Source organism: Genypterus blacodes, unplaced genomic scaffold (genome assembly GCF_046128005.1).
Source record: "Genypterus blacodes isolate CSIRO-AG114 ecotype Tasmania unplaced genomic scaffold, CSIRO-AGI_Gbla_v1 ptg000215l_1, whole genome shotgun sequence".
In the NCBI taxonomy this organism is placed as follows: Eukaryota; Metazoa; Chordata; class Actinopteri; order Ophidiiformes; family Ophidiidae; genus Genypterus; species Genypterus blacodes.
Window position 1 is genome coordinate 888,384 of NW_027467014.1, and position 17,671 is coordinate 906,054.

General features: G+C 44.5%; 1 protein-coding gene across 4 annotated transcripts in view; it reads right to left on the reverse strand.

Moving 5' to 3' along the window:
- The window catches only part of lrp8 (low density lipoprotein receptor-related protein 8, apolipoprotein e receptor), a 126,806-nt gene that overhangs the window by 15,493 nt on the left and 93,642 nt on the right, over nt 1-17,671 (reverse strand). For all 4 annotated transcript variants that reach the window (XM_076170157.1, XM_076170155.1, XM_076170156.1 and 1 more), the window contains exons 9-15: nt 16,871-16,996; nt 11,471-11,642; nt 9,565-9,789; nt 8,530-8,648; nt 6,673-6,812; nt 2,462-2,603; nt 432-584 (exon numbers count right to left, since the gene is read on the reverse strand). In XM_076170157.1, the coding sequence (XP_076026272.1) occupies nt 432-584; nt 2,462-2,603; nt 6,673-6,812; nt 8,530-8,648; nt 9,565-9,789; nt 11,471-11,642; nt 16,871-16,996 (1,077 nt within the window). The remainder of the gene's footprint in view (nt 1-431; nt 585-2,461; nt 2,604-6,672; nt 6,813-8,529; nt 8,649-9,564; nt 9,790-11,470; nt 11,643-16,870; nt 16,997-17,671) is intronic.

Genomic DNA, 17,671 nt, shown 5'->3' on the forward strand with positions numbered 1-17,671 from the left:
GGCATAGCAGTCAGGTAATGCTAATGCGACACTATAAACAAATGGCAGCAGGTTTTAACATTCTATCTAGCTACATAAGAGCTATTAATAGTTCATGTTTAATTGCACAGTTCCATTAATTTAATTTAATTTATAAAAGACCTGACACGTCGCTTTGTCCGGCAAAAAGAAGGCAAGGCTAGATTGTCGCAGCAATGCTGGTTTGAAGCTAGCTAGGAATGCTGACAGTGTAGTTGTCCAGAATGATCATGTCTCTCTGCAGTATTAATATTTCTTTAGAATTAAGCCTGAATAAGCATTGTTAATAATGTGCTGGGAAGAATAACAGTCCTCCATTTTGTCACTGTCATCACCATTACGTAGATTTCAATTTCTTTAATTAGGCTCCAGGACTGGGTGATTGTATTGGCGGAGAGAGTTGACCCACTCACCTATGGCGCAGCGCCTCATATCCGGGCCCAGCTCCATGCCGTCAGGACAGGCGCAGGTATATTTGGGGGAGTGGTCCGTGATCTGAGGAGCCTTCAGACAGAGGTACTCACAGCCACCATTAGGCAGGCTGCCCATGTTACAGGTGTCTGGGGCTAAATGGACACAAACAGACAAAAACAAAGGATTAAAAGAGGGTTTGAGGAGCTTTGCCTTTCAGCTTCTACTGAAAGTCAAACACTACACCAAAACCGTCAATAATGAATTTCATGAATATTTGCTTTCTGTTCCATTCCCGCCCCATAACCTGAGAGAGTGACAAGCATGGAGGGTTTACAGTCCATGGAATCGTATCCACCTGGACAAACTGACAGCATTGGACTGTTTGAGATGAGAACGAACAAATGATTTTTGTAACTGTTCCTCCGTGTCATCGCTTTGGGATTTGTCTTGCACTACCATGGCAGCTGATAGTACAAAGACACACACTGCATGTCAACTCAAGGGAAACATCTTTAAAAACGACTCCTGCAGCTTAAAGATCATTCATCAATAGAGCTTTTTGATGCTAAATTGAGCAACTTGATGTAAGTTAAGAAAGCAACTGCAGTTGGTTTGTAAACATTACAGACTAAAGGTGAGAACTTATCTATCACGTCTATTTTTAACATCAGATGTTTGCATTCCGTAAAGACAGGAGAGGTGACTTTGGTGAGGAGAGGAGAGGACAGGACATGAGGACAGTGCAAAATGGAGGAGGGGAGGAACAGACGCCACAGGGGAGAACGCCACACAAGGTGAGGAGGAAAAGATGACAGGATGGTGGAGGAGAGGGGACGAGAGCACCGCCAAGGAGGGGAGATGAACTATTGTAGAAATGCCAACACAGGAGCTGTTCTGTCAGAATGCTGCAGGGTTGACAAACGTTAGCAGAGCTCCAGCACAGCCTGCCTCAGGTTTAGAAAGAAGAACCTCAAGCCTGGCCTGGATGAATTAAATAAAATAATGAAATTGAGCAGAGAGGGATAGAGGCTCTTTGAAGAAGTGAGTCAAAAGAGTTGCATGTTGAATGGCGTAGTAAAAGAGGTCAGACTCGGCGAGATGCACTGTGGCAGGCAATCATTAAATAAAGAACTTTGCTACGGGGCTCGTTTAGATGAGCGAGTTCGCTGGCGGAATATGAAATATGAAAAACAAGAGGAGAGAGATAAAAGTGAAAGGGAAGGAAGGCCAGGTTGACCTTGTAAATTGCTTTTACATTTTTCATCCAATAATTTCACCCTTTGGTACTATTGATCTCTTCCAACAGGCTGGATGGAGTCCGTGCAGTTTGCCTTGAATTCTGTGTTTTGTTGTCATTCGGGAGAAAACCTGTTTAATTCTGTGATATCTCTTTGTGTGCGGATTTGATTTAATAATGGCAAAGCAATTAACTCCCCACTGGTACAAAGACGAAAACAAGGCATGAACACACACATGCACACACACGTGTATCTTTCTATTCCAGATTTGACAAAGCTTCTGGTTCCACTGGTGCTTATAAAGATTACAAAAGTCCTTCTTATTAAGGGCTTCAACAACTTTTGATTGACTAGGGAGTACTGAACAAGGTACAGTGTGTGTGAACAAGTGATATATTTCTGTACATATACTAAGCAGCTACATTAAACCTCTAAAAATGTAATTCGGGGTGATAACAGGGCTGCTGAGGCTAAGAGTTACCAGAAAAAACTATAAATATTCAAACCAAAACAGCATTCTGTCACAAAATACAAGCACCACGACACCCCTCTGCTCTGCTGGCTTCTCGAGAAGCACAATACATCTAATCACAATACAGCAAAGAGGGAACCTCATCACAGACAATTATGTACAATGGACAGCATTATAGATATGCATGGGACAAAGTAGTGAACACAGCTGCATTCATGGGTGAGCAGAGGAGAATAGCAAGATAACAGACTTTGATAAGTGGTTGAACATGACTATACATCTCAATGTGCTTCCTGTGTGGTTCAGTCTAGTATCTCACCTTTGGGCTGCCTCTGTTCGTGGAAAACTACCAGGTCCAGAGGGTTGTTGAGGTGCTCTGCCACCTTAGCCACATCGTTGCCGGTGAGACGGTTGACGCTGTAAATGGCTTCATCCTCCAAGTCCGTCCAAAACACGAGATCCTGGATGGGAGGACGGAAACACAGGATGGGTAAAACACCTGAGACAATCGGTGTCCTGTGGGAAATCTTGGACTTTTTCTGTAAATATGCGATTGCTCATGAAACATGGGGGTGAAACTGCTGACCTATTATATCCCCACGGATTTGACCAATTTCAGGAGCCCTGGCCTACAACAAAATGTCTCTCAACTGTGCTTGTGCTTCTGAGACCACGCTGTTGTCTAAGCAACAGTTCCAATTTGCCAGTGAGCGAGCTGCAACAACACAAGCAAACACACAAGCTACCGTGACGCCTACTGGTGTGGAATAGACACACACACCACACAGCTTTTTCCTAGTTGTAAGAGCAAAAGCAATGTGACTCAAGGCTCTCGTGTTGTCTGAAAAGTGCAACCGAGGTCGTTTGCTTGTGTCCGATCATTTGTTGCTGCGGTTACTCTGCAACTTAAAAAGGTTAAATCCCACAGGCAGCAATGTTCAAGGCCGCCATCAGTTTTTTCATTGTTGTATTCCGCATCTTTCCCCTGTCGTTCCCTCTTCCTCTCTTCTCTCCAACACCTCCTTGCAATTCCCTTTATTAACAGCATGGGATAACACTGTGTGGTATTGGCTACGGCACTTGGTTACCCCAGCAACCGGAGATGTCTCTGCTTACTCAGACATGCATCAATTAAGATAAACACAGGAATGATACGGAGGGGAAACACTGAGGCGGCGAGATTAGAGAGCAATGGGCAGGTAAAAACGGAGCAAAGAGACGATTAAGAAGGAAAGTGAGACGGAGGGATGGAACAGGAAAGTGTTTTTATTAGATTCTTAAAGGTCAGAGATTTTTCTCCTGTCAGTGTTCGTGACTACGCATTCATGTGCCTTTACAGACGAATCGCAGCTGTTATTGAGAAAGTCCATTTGTTTCTGTGGATTTAACCTTTTGCTCACCTCATCCTTTTCCATCTTTCACTCTTTTCCTTATCTGTCCATCTCCCCAACAGTGCGACACAGATATAACCTTTACTCACACGACAGCAGAGATGAAACAATGAAAGGAAAATATCAGCCGTGCTGATAAAACAATAATCAAATCTATCATCTCGCGTTTCTCTTTGTGTGCGTTTCTGCAGATCTCTCTCTCTCTCTCTCTTTCTCTCGCTTTGAAGCTTCAAACAGTAATGCACAGATGAGGAGGTGAGGGCTCTCCACTTCAGGATCAAGGTGGATCTTTCATGTGATGTATACGTGGGCGTGCTCTCCTGAACTCGCCGCGCTGAATCTCGCTGCACGGAGGATGTGTAAATCATAATAAACCTGTCTGCCTTCAGTGTGGAACACGAGCGCACCGAGATGGACGAGTAAAGTGTTTTATGCAGAAAAAAACTGACTTTGATTGTTTCATCACAATCCTGTCACCAAAGAAACGCCACTGGCACGTTGCTCTGATGAGATTCTACCCCGTGCGTGATCAAATATAATGTCGGAAACTATGACTGGCAGCTCAAACGGTGCAATCGCACTTTTTCAAGCCACGATTTTCCACGGTTTACACCCAATCCCCAGCTCCTCTTGCTGTCCTTGTCACTGGCATTTCCATCACTGTCCTGTGGAGGGTTAAGACAGTCACAGTAGAACATGCAGTGTCTTCATCTGGTCCAACCTTTACGTTCTCGCTTTGAAAGACTCTAACTTGTATCCTTGTTTGGTTTGTTGCAGCAACGAAATGGAAAACTTCAAGCAGATTTGGTAATAAATGAATTTTAAGAGACATTCTGTGTAAATGCTGTCAAAAGTATTCAATTGTGAATATCTTCTAGGGTTCATGGACAGGACAACACTTCTGCCTACAACATCTATCTTCTTGAATGTTTTTTTCATTCGTATCAGTTTTTCTTTCCTGCTCCTTTTCCCAGACTCAAAGAAAAGAGAAAAGCAATGCAATGGCACAAAACCCAGAGAGTGAAAACATTACTCTCTGCATGCCTCCTCCAACTACCATCTCTTTAGGGCTCTGTGTCTCAGCATGGGGTAGACAATGACTGGAAGAGCTTGTACGTCTGAATGTGTGTGTGTGTGTGTGTGTGTGTGTGTGTGTGTGTGTGGTGTGCGTGTGCTGATATGGGGTTCAGATTTTGATGTAGGAGACCTCTGTCTGTGATGTTAAGTCATTTCTATGTTTGAGTTCATAAGTCCAGAGGTTTTTTTTCTCCCATAAGCTCCATAAGAACAATCAGCCAAATGCCCAATACATCACATACTTAAAGGAAGCATGTGTAATGAGGCGTGGGAAATACAATTTATTAAACAAAAATTCAAGACTGTGTCGACTCAAATTTAGCCACATTGGGCCCAGCAGGCAGCGTGCGACAGCAGGCGGGGCCTGAACAACACAGACACCAAATCAAAACCAACAACAACACAAACTCAACAGATTCGCTGTTTGAGTTCACAAGTCGAAACAGGAAACTTGCAAGAGATAAACAAGCTTCCCCATTATCAATCTGCTGGGAGCGAGACAACCTGCTGCTCCGCTAAAGGTTTTTAATTTGTTCTGTTTCATAACAGAACAGAACAAAGACCAGAACAGCTGCAGGCTATTAATCTCCAGGGATGAACTTTCACTGCTGCCTGAAATGCTGGCTTTCTTCCTCTCACACACACACACATACTGAGCTGGACATGATGGATTCCCCCTCATCCCTTTGCTCCTCATCATCACAATGCGTGCTGCAGAGAGAAGGATGGAGGAAGCTCTCTTCCATTTCCTCTCCTCCTCCTCCTCTATTGTTTCTCTACGTTCCACGCCATCTTGCATTCAATGGTCACTAACGCAAACTAATGCACCGCCTCGCTCCTACTTCCATATTTACGACCAAAGTAGTTCGATGGCATCGATTCCCGCCGTCCCCTTGAACTCTGCATCAGTCATCGGACATACAAGTTTCAGTACGAAACAGACAATGAACATCTCTATCTTGGATTTGTGTCTTTTCTCTTCCCAAACTCTTGGAGCTCCACTCATAACTCAAAACAAGCATCAAAAGTGTACAAAATGTTAAACATTTTTATGTTTTCAGGAATACTCACTTAAGTTAAACTCTCCAAGTGAGCTGGTTTGAGACAGAACTGGTTGAGGGAACTTCACTATAACTTCCACTATAAATGTGGAAAAAAACACACTGATCCACTTTAAATGCGCTCTTGTTGCAACCCAACTTTCTATTGGCGTAAAGCTAAAGTTTTGGCAATGTTCGACAAATTATACTGTAAATGCTGGCTACATGAATGAGGAGACATTGGATAATACAAAATATCATACTAATGTCTTATCATGTTTGAAGTATTTCAGTAGCAGTTCTTCCAACATCCACAACCAAAGATTTGTCTACGTAACCCAAATTCGCATCACCCACTTTTCTGATTGCTCCCATCATTAAGCAATGTAGCCCAGATTCCCTTCTCTCTGGCCAGGTTCTCTAGCTCTACCCGACATTCCCGGGCCAGATGGAATACATAAATCCCTGCAGCGTATTCTGGGTCTGCCCCGTCGTCTCCTCCCTGTTGGACCTGCCTCCCTAGTGAGTGTCCAGGAGGCATCCTGATTAGATGCCCAAACCACCTCCGCTGGCTCTGAGCTCTCTTCTTTGCCTATTCCAATACCACAAGCCAGATTTTCCTTGATTGCCAAAAACAAAATGCCTCTGATCTGAACTGTATTCTTACATGATGATAATGAATCTGACAGGGAAAGGTTCAGTGTGATGGATTACTGATCTCGAGCAGGTTTTGTGTCTTTGTCAGTGTCAAGCAGCAACTGCGAGAGCTGTCAAAAGCAATGTATGCATAATTTGGAAAATGGCTGGTGGCTTTCTATAGTTTACCATTCACAGGTGCATGTTTATGTATTTGCAGGGACCTTCTTCAGCCTGGGTGCACACGGTGTTAATTGCACAAAATATCATATTTGCACATGTACAAGTTTATAATTTGTTACTCCCTCATCCATCCTTCATTTCCTTGAGCAGCTATGCGCTTAACTCCTCCCCCCCCTCCCTTCTTCAGTCCCTGCCCCTCATACCTCAAAAACTGTGAGAGCGAAGGGGTGCCCCAGGTGGTGATGGGAGGAGAGGAGGACTTTGCGGTTGTCCCCGTTGAGGTCCACGCTGGACAGCAGGTGCAGCTTGGAGTCGACCCAGTAAAGGCGTCTGTTGGACAGGTCTGAAAAGGCGGAGGCGGAAGGGGAGAGCGCGGGAGAAAATAAGTAAGAGAAGGAGATGAATGGAGGGGGAGAGTGAGGCTGGTTCCAAATAAAAGGCCTGGGGTGAGAGGTATATGAAAGTAATGGGCCAGCAGTTACGCCATCAATCTTCTCCGACATGACGGCTGAGGCCCTCGAGGAAACACAGATGTGATTGTAGTGTTGCCGGTTGACTTCTTAGCTGGGGGGAAATGTAGGTGCCCTTGAGCAAATCGATTAGTCTTGCCGTGGCTTTAAGGCGAAATTTAGCTGTTTTCCAATTTACATACATCAGTCCTGGATTGTGCTCAGCAGGGGTCTGCATCCTTTCAGTTAAATGTATCTGTGCCAAAGTGCAGCATGGCGGTTTGTGACTTTACCAAATGCACTGTGACATGGAACTTTGTTGCGTTACTAAACAACAACCTTGAAACTTAAATGCGTTAACTTGGTGCATGATAACGGTCCTTTTTATTCAATCCATCCTTACTGTGCCAAAACTGTATTGATTTGATTTTTCCTTCTATAGAATCAGATTATGTTCAGGATCAGCACAGTAACAACAGCAGTGTTCTGTTTTAAGATGCGTCTAGATGAATTACAGCGATTAAAGAAGACATCCATGCTTTCAAGTAGATTTGGGGCTTCATTTTGTGACTACTACAATGCTTTAATGTGAATAAAAGCCACAGATCTCTTTTTACACTCCCATGCTGAAGCGCCACTATGCACACTGAGTGACAACAACCCCATTCTTAAGTGTCATCTTCTTTTTCGATTGTCTGTATGAAACAGAAAAGCTGGCCGTAGTCACTCGGTAGCTTTGTACTTTGTTGGCGCACGTGTTAACAAAGTGATGTCATTGTGTAACAGATGTAAAGGATTGCACTTCAGTTTTGCAATTCCATTAGGAGTGGACCTCTCCTCTGGTTTCGCAACTTTGACAACTATATTAAACTAAGAAAATGACGGAAGAGAACAAAAGCTGAAACAGGTCCACTTTTATAGCAGGGGTTTGAACTTATGATGTACAGTATGTTGCGAGCTGAAGCAGCATTTGGTTTGACGGAGCAGAAAAACTGAGAGAGTCATTTTCATTCACAACTTCACCTTTCCTGACTGAGACAGTGCCGACTCTGCCTCCTCGGCAGCAGTATCAGTTCAAGTCTGGACGACTCCCTCATTCACCTTCCTCTAAAAAATAATTTGTTTTCATACACATGCGGTGACACCTCAATTCCACTCTGAGTGTGGCAACTCTGCGCCTCGATTTCTCCTCAGGCGAGGGCAGCTGAGAGAAATTGGCTGGTGCCGCCGAGGGAGTTGAAGGGGATGATGGGAGGTATCGACGGCACAGAGCGCTCGGCTTATTAATTCAGAGGCCCGTAGTCGCTGGTTTGATTGATGAGAGCCAGACACAAACTGAGCTATAACAATAAGCCCGGCTCAAAGGGCTGCAGCACCCCGAGACTGTTTTCTCTCAACTGTTTGTCTCTCTCTGTCTCTGTTGTTTGATTCATTGCATTGAATTTTCTGAAATAAAGCTTTTCACTTTCTCTCTCTCTCTCTAAAACTATTACTTCCACCAGTATTATTACTTTGTTTTTCAGAGCCGATTGATTTTTCCTGTGCTGCTTTATCATTCTTCTCCATCCTCTTTCTGCCTCCCTTCTACCCATCCTTCCTTCCTGGTCTTACCCAGTGTGATTCCATTGGGCCACTCGATGTGCTCCGACACCAGAACCTGCCGGTCCACTCCGTTCATCCCGGCCTTCTCAATTTTGGCTTGGCTTCCCCAGTCGGACCAGTACATGAACCTGTGGAAACATACCACAGATCAGTTGGGGCTTCAGTAAAAATATTCTTCCCTGAACAAATGCCTGAAACATTGAAGCCTGTAAGCCGAAAAAAATTCTGAATGGTTTCTGTATCAGCAAGTATGAAGAAGTTAGAAGGGCCTGAAAGTATGAAGGGCCTGAAGGAAATTTGAATTGAATAATTTATTGGGGGAATGACTAAAACACCTTTAAAATAGGAAGGTTTTTAAACTGGTGCCCTTCAAAAACCCATGAAATATGTAAAAATGCTGAAAGATATCTGAAGGGTTTCAAGCAGAGAGACAGCCAAAGCTCAAGTCCGTTGAAGCTACTGTTTGTTTATACACAAACAGGTGTAGCCAATTAAGCAGAGACAAAGAGCTGAGTCAGTGTGAAGCACTGACGGAATTCATTGTTCTCTGTCTTACCTCTCCTGTCTGATTCGCTCTCTAACTCATACAGTTGCTGTACAGAAACAACTGAAGACCTCCAATCTAGAAACCTGGTTTCATTTGCACAAAAATGTTATTACATAGTTGTGAATTTGGGCTCTTTCGGGAGAACTAAAGAGGCCGCTGGAGCAGACCTGAGTCCCGCCGACTGTAAATGATTTTGAAGCTGCTTTATTTCACAACAGGTTTTGATGTTTTTTTGTTTTTATTTGCCTGTAAAAACCTGATCTGCCCCTCTTCTGAGGAAACGCAGCAGTGGCCACAGGCTCATTTAGCACTTTCATCCTTCACCTTTTATCGCTCCAGCTTCCACCCCTTTCCTCCCCTTTGAATGAGCCAACCAATGGATGATTTCAGACAAAAACAACAAACATCTATATTCACACCTACATAAATATACATGCATATCTACACATACTACCCTATGTTCTCCATCCTCTCCCTCCTCCCCGTCTCCTACTCACCCGTGGTGCGGATCCACCGCAATGGCCCGCGGCTCGCTCAGCTCAGTGGCAATCAGCACTTTCCTTTTCCTCCCATCTCCCGTGGCGACCGAGATGCTCTTGTTGCCCGAGTCCGTCCAGTAGATGTTCTTGTGAACCCAGTCGACGGCCAGGCCCTCTGGCGAGAGGAGCGAATCCACCAGTGTCACCTGCTGGGATGAGTCGTTTGCCTTGTTGATGTATGCGCTGATGGGCGACAGAGGAGAGAGAGAGGTGCATCAAACACACAAGCTAGGTAGGAATATGCAGTAAAAGTTAGTACAAGTCACTTAAACAATGTGTAGAGCAATAATGTAGATCTGTCAGACTTGTTTCCATCCAACCTCTAATTAGGGTGATTTTTGACATTTCAGACAAGTCTTTCAAATTGTGGTCACAAAATACAGCCTAAAACGACATATGCAAAACATGTAAATGTGCAGAGTTTTGACTTCCTAACTGAAGGGGAAGCAGCTCTGATCAGGTCCACTCCTGTGCTTTACCATGTCTACACGTCAAGTGAAGGTAAGGATCCTTTTCAGATAAAAACAATCTTTAGCTGTTCACTCTGTAACGTGTCACGACCAGCATTGGTTTGTACACTTTTTGATTCATGTTCCAATTCTATAGATAACATCAGTCAAGCAGCAGTCAGCGCCTCCTCCGGGAGTAATAGCCGGATCCATTTCCTGTCACTACAGACGAGGGGAACAATACGAGGAGGAACGCCGGAATGTCGTACTGCTGTCACCAACAACAAAAATATATCATCATATTGTGTTAGATTGTAATGTAACGTATGAATAGTATACATTAGAGTTCTGTGTGTTAGGATGAGAACATAAGGGTGAAGCGAGAGAAGGACAGAGACAGACGAATCCAGACCACAGAGCCACCGGCGTCGTTGCTCGGCTGTTTTGTTGTTTGCTGCAGACGTCTCCATCACACAGAGATGCTAACAAGCCATCGACCCGAACGGCACTAATCACTACGAATTAGCCACATCACCATGGAGCGGAGGAGAGAGGATGAATCATGTCTTCCTCCGAGTGTTACTTCTAAGGAGGAAAAGGGAAGCGATCAAAGATATCGATTTTGATTAATAATTTGAGGAAATCAACATAATGCACGATGCAACTATTAGACGGGTGACGCATTTGCTGCTTTTCAGGGAGAGTTCTTCTTGGCCGACGAGTTTCTATGTCCTTCCTCTGTCACAAGTCCTTGAGTGTATGTATGTGTGTCCAAATCAGAGTGTGTGTGTGTGTATGTGTGTGCGTGCTCAGGCAGATGAGAAATTGTTGTGATTATCGAGGCGGTGAAATTAGAGAGCATATGGCTCAGCTGAGATGATATAAAGTTCCTTCCAATAGCTGACAGCCATCAGGGGTGGTGACACACACACACACACACACACACACACACACACACTTATACAGTACTTTCAGCTGTGCGTGTACAACACACACATTTATGTGTGAAGGACAAACAGCTCCACCTTTTAGTGTCAAACAGCTGACATAGCCCTCCAGGTGTGACTGACACACACATACACACGCATGCACGTACACAAGTGTGCGCACACACACACACACACACACACACACACACACACACACACACACACACACACACACAAAGCCCCTAGGTGAGTTTGTCTGGCTACCAGAAGGTGTGACAGGTTGAGGCAGACAAGATGGATGGATAGAGGAGAAAAACCCTGACAGCTTGGGTGAGGAGGAGGAATGAGAGTCATCCAAACTTCAGAGGTGAAGTTTCTCATGATGTTCCATGGTTTCATCTCTATGACATCTTCCTGTTACTTATTGTGTGTGTGTGTGTGTGTGTGTGTGTGTGTGTGTGTGTGTGTGTGTGTGTGTGTGCGTACCTGTATATCTTACGATGGTACAGATCGCACCAGAACATCTTGTTGGTGGAGACGTCCACATCCAGAGCCACGGCGTTCTTCAGCGTAGGAACCACCTGTGTGTATTCACTCTTCAGCAGGTCGATGCGACGGATCTCGTGGCGGTTGGTGAACATCAGGTACGGACTCTTACCTGCAGCAGAGAGGAAGACGCACAATCATAAACACACAGCAGACTTGTAAAGATTTATTTATTTTTTCTCGGATTCATTCTTTACTGTATGATAGAGATGATGATGGTGATATAGATTACCATCTTCATCAAAACGTGGTAATCTATCATTGCCATGCCTTTCCTCAGAATATCATCGAAACCTCACTGAAACTATGAACGTATAAAAGTTCACAGGTTTGTCAGTAAGAAACCCAAACTAATGTAATGCTGCTCACACTAAGCAACACCAGCGGCTCAAACTAGATGCATACACACGTTGAAAAGGGCGCACCGATTAAAATAGCAGTGTCAGTAAATGTTTCATTCTCTTCCTCTATCTGTGTGTGTGTGTCTGACTGCTGTCTAGAATAACGAAGCGTACTGTGCTGGGGGGACAAAGCAACCCGACATCTGGATTTGGCACATTGTTCTATTGTTAGTGTGTTTCTGGGATCTGACAAGCGGGCGGCCGAGGCGCATTATTCACTGGGCACATAGGGTGAGCGTGACTCATGCGTTTGAGTAATTCTCATGCAGAAGATGAGGTCAAGCACACCTTTAGCTCACAAACACTAAAAATACCTCACTACACAAATACACCCACCATCCATCATCATCCATTTTTACATCTGAGCCTTTTCCATCCTGCAGAGAAAATTCCTTTATTTTCTCTCCTCAGCCCTCTTTTATCCTGGATTCTCTCTTTCTTCATCTCTCTATACTTTAAAGAGAAACGTATGAGTCCCATTCAGAGCTGCTTTCCTTCCTTTTACCCCCCAACTTTTTAACTCAACACTAGCAAGTAAAGCAGAAACACCAAGAAAAAGAAGGCACCCATGCCTTCAGAGGTTTGGGTGCACAGGCGGAAAATATTTAGTTTCTATGAGGCGATGAGATTCAATAATTTTCCCACCATCTAGCTTTGTAACCCTCAATTTCACCAAGTAAGAAAGAGAGAGAGAGAGAGAGAGAGAGAGAGAGAGAGAGAGAGAGAGAGAGAGAGAGAGAGAGAGAGAGAGAGAGGGTCGTCAAGAAGGATAGGGAGCAAACGTGATAGATGGAGGCAAAGTAAAGGAGGAACGAGGAGTAAGTGGGACATAGTTAGAGGAGGGAAGTAAGGAAAAGACACAAACAGATAACGTGACAGCAGAGGATAGAGAGATAGAGGGAGAGTCGAGCAGGCAGATAGGAACGGCAGACGAAGAAGAAGAAGAAGGAGGATACTATGTTGACAGATCACTAACTCAATCCCATGCCTCACATTTCAGAAGACAACACGTCACATTCCTTGCCGTAACGACCCCTTAAGGTAAAAAATGCAAAAAAAAAGAGTCCATTTTTATCCTTCGGCCGCGTCGCTGGGAGATGTCATCAAAACGTCCAATATTATCTCCTCAGCAGGTCTCTGTAGTGCGACAGTCAGCTTTCCTAACCGGAACTCTGCTCCCCCTGGATGTGTTTTAATCTGTTCTGTCAACTCCAGGCCGCTCTGCCCTGTCAGCCAATTAAGATAAAGCCTCGGGGTGATAAGTGCGGGCAGAGGAAGTGTCGTGTGGAGGCATATGAGCGCCGATTTGTTGTGGAAATACACAAAAGGAGTGAAGAAAAATCAAAAATCAAACACAGAGACAGGCTGGACAGTCAGACATGGAGATATATGGAATTCTGCAGTTTGATGCGGATGCTCGGGGGCAGCACGGACTTTAAAATGGGCCGACGGCGCGTGAGGTTATTAGGATGATGTGTTGTGTCTAGAAATAGATGTGGACGTCTGCACCGACCAGGCTTGTTAGCACAAACCGCAGAATAGCAGCAGTGAACTTTCTGTCAGGCTACGGCACAGGACTGCTGTCAAATGTCAGAAAGGGATCGTGCCTCGGCTGCACCGCACCTCCGCAAAGCAGCTTATAGAACACGTCGTTATCCCTGCGGTGAAAGGCCAGAGGTGCAATTCCTTCTTCTAGCAAAAACAGACTAACACCTAATACATGCAGAAAACAATACAGGGAGGTTGTGAAGATCAAGATCAGGGCGGCAACTTCAATGTGATATCTTGTTACCGTCTAAAATGTCAGACGAGGAACAAGGAGCATATAAGATAACCAAAAGCTGAAACCGTGCGACTTGATATAGCAAAAAAGTTTAGTTTGTCGGTGGAGTGGACATATACACACTATCACACACACAAAAACACAAGCAGTCGAGTGAATGAGTGTATGCAAATCGTTTACGGTCAGAATAAGCAATAACAGCCAGAGCAAAACCATAGATGGAACACAAAGATCTCTCTACAGTCATGTGACATTGCGATACAAGCGAAAATGGTCTATTATAAAGGGAACACATGACTAATGTAGCTCATCATGTGTAGTGTGGGAGAGAAAAGTGCGTCCCCAGGATGGAGAAACTATACGCTGATAAGAGAGCTGGAGTCATCGCTCTGTCCCCAATTCTCTCTTCCCTGATAAAAAAGTCTTTATCAAGAGCGACAAAGTTTGAATCATCTCTTTCCCTTTTCCTACAGTATATACACTATATTTAAATCCAATTTCTTCTCTCAAGGAAGCCAAATAGCATCTGTTCCGGCAGCCATTTGATGAATTTCCGTTCCCTCACTCTTTATTGTGGTGACCTTACGTACACACTGACCCGTTTACACTTCATTGCTTCTTTTCATGTTTCCATGGGTAAACTTCAGTGCATGCTCATGGTACATATAGACAAACGCTCTTTGATTCTTCTTCTCTATGTTTCTCGTGCGGTCAACTCACAATACTTTCACGGCCTTAATGCACCGACACATGAAGCAACACGAGTCGCGCCAAACAGACATAATAATAGAATGTTGCTTCTTTTCCGCTTGGTGCAACCTCTCACACCTTCATCCCTCTTGTGTCTCCATCTCTGTCTTCTGTTATCTCTCCTCACAATCTCTGTCTCTCTCGCGCTTTGACTCCCACACTCTCGCCCGCAAAATGGGAATAAATCACGCCGGCGCCTCGGCGAGCACCATCACGCCCATAGAGGTGTAAACACAAAAACAACAAATGCAATTAGTGTACAGCAGCGTAAGGCTTCCTTTAGGGGATATGGTGAGCAGTCAAATGCACTAATACAACACAAACACAATATACAAAAACAGCAGCTTTAAAGAGAGCAACTCTAACCTGGGATTTAAGGTTTAATTAGTATTTCCAATGCAGCGATCGTATATTTCTCTGAATTTAATCCACAGAGGTTCAAATCAAACAGGATTTATTATTGGAACGAAGTGCTCATAGACTGGAGAAAGTCACAAACAGACATTGTGACTCAGCTGTGATTGACTCTTTCTTCTCACAGCTTGCGCAAATCACATCGAAGGTTCCCCGTGTCCGACAATTATCCTCACACATTCAGCTGGAAATGAGAGCGGTGAGCGTGAGCGGCCGGTGCAGACAGAGCGGCACATCAAGAGTCAAACACGAATTGGAATGATTGCATTTTTTGCTGCGTGCCTCCGTGACAGAAGCACAAAGAAATAATTCCAATAACTCTGGAATTTCACACGCTTGGAATCCAATAAATGCAAATTATATTGGCATTCTGCACACGACGTCGCCCTCCTGGCCAATCAGGGCTGCCGTGACTTCCCGTGTGCATGTGTGTCCAGCAATGTCAATGTTGATATGCATGTGTGAGTGTGTGTGAGGGTGTGTGTATGCGTATGAATGAGTTCTCAGACAAATGCGCGGTCATTACATCCACATTAACTCAGCTTCATGAGCCAGGCGTCTCCCTATTTACGCTCCCGTCCTAGTTTGTGCCTCTGAATAAATAAGCCGCAGCATAAATAATAATCCTGTCATATTTTCCCCTCTCACGCCTCTTCTGACGGTCCGCTCGACAGCGCCAACACAATTCTCCCCTGCTTGCCCGGGCTTTGCTCTGATAAAATGCCTTGGCCTCTGACAAGCGTTTGTTTCGTCTCACTGTAATAGAGATTCACACGGAGACGCGAGGCGATCGATGGACGGTGTTTTTTTTTTTTTTATGCCACTTAGCTTGAGAGTAAAAGCCTGCTCGCTGTTTTAAGGCCGCTCATTACCACGCCAGTTTATCCTGTAATGATTTAACCTGAGACTGATGGGGCTAATCTCTAAAAACACTTTGTTCTCCCTCTTTTCTCACTGAGGAGAGTTAATCTGCCGCTTAACTCAAGTGGTAAGAGGTTCAACTTTTCGACTGAAGTCAACAAGGCGGCTATAACGTGCGCTATGATATCACGCCTCACCTCTTTTCACCTGTGGGAGTTAAGCGTCTCAGGTAGGATTGACCAGTAAGAGTCACTGGTGCTCTTTAACTTTTGTGAAAAGATCAAGATGTCAATAGAAACAACAAGCCTCAACTAGATTTCGTGAAACTCTTTAGCTTTGGGCAAAACCAAACTGCAAATGGATGACGCCTAACACATCCACATTTCTTCCTTTTTATTTGATGAAATATTTGTTTTGGTAGGGTTTTACTTCTTTGCGGAGGCTGCTGCACCATGATATCACTTTTCAAGCATTTTGGATTTAGAAAAGCACATCATTGCTAAATATTATTATTATTATTATTATTATTGCCATGACATCCTTGACCCATTTTGATAACAGTCATATTGATAAGTTTCTTTCATAACCATGTCAGCTGCAGCTCTCGTGCGTCTCTATGCTTTTATTTTCATTCATGCCTGTGATGTTTACTCCGGCTGCTCAGGGGCACACAGAGACCACAGCCTCTGCGCCCTGTAGTGAGCAGACAGAGCCCCACTCCCCTCCCCTCCCTTTCCCCCCTCCCCTCCTTTTCCCCCCTCCCCTCCACCACACACACCTCCCTCACCCTCCACAGCACTGAGAGGGGAAGCAGCTGGCTGCAAACTTTTCATTAGTGAGGACTGCAGAGAAAGATGACAAATATTTATCTTTGCACAGATTGCAGTGCAGGGTCAGCATACAAAGCAAGCGTCTCCTTTCACAGGGCCTCAGAGTGGGAACACTGTTTGATGGCACTCAGTAGCTGGGGGTGCTGCTACGGGAGAGTAATTGGTTTTTATATATGAGTGAATCTCTTTGTGCAGCCCCTTTATGTGCCTGTCCGCCCGTGACTGCGTGTGTGCTGGTGCAAACACACGTTGTTTTCACCTGCGCGTGAGTGCACGTGAGTGTGTGTGATAAATAGCTCACCCACGGCCTTGCAGGTCTTAGCGGCAGGATCCATCTCGTAGCCTTCGTAGCATTCGCACTTAAAATCTCCTTTGTAGTTGATGCAGATCTGACTGCAGGCGTCGGGACTCTCACACTCGTCGATGTCTGTGGATGCAAGAAGCGACACACATACACAGAGATGATCAAAACAACACCGCAAAGACAGAAAATTGGATTTTATCTGAGGAACAAGTTGAAAGTGGGTGAGTGAGTTAGACTGTCAGCATGTAGCATGCTAACAATGCTTCTCTCCAGCAGAACTTTCACTCTGAACGCAATATCAGGCTCTTTGAAAGAAGTTTCTCAAATTTACACAGAGGGGCTTCACCAGAATAGAGATTTGGGTTTGACACAGGTAAATGTCACAGCTGGTTACATTTATACAATGACTATATTAAGCCCTGTTAAATTACTTAGACTGCTAACGATCAGTGATAAGATGTGAGCTCTTGCTGTGAAATAGAAGTGAGTTTATCCAGGCAAGGGAACAAAGAGACTCAATCACAGGGAATCGAAGGTGTGTGAAGCCTAAACCAAATAAAATAGGAATATTAGTGTCAACACACCATCTTCCAGATTAAATCAATATCAACCTTCTCATCTGCGTATCGCCAAAAGTCGGGTTAGTTACATCCACAGTCTGAAAAGCTCAAAACTGGGCGATTTGGGAGAAACTCCCTCAAATACGGTCACATCAGGTGTGTGTCAAAGTTGATCAAAAGTTGGCGTTAGTCAAGAGAAGGGCGAGGTGTGTGATCACATCAATCGCTTTGAAAGGAT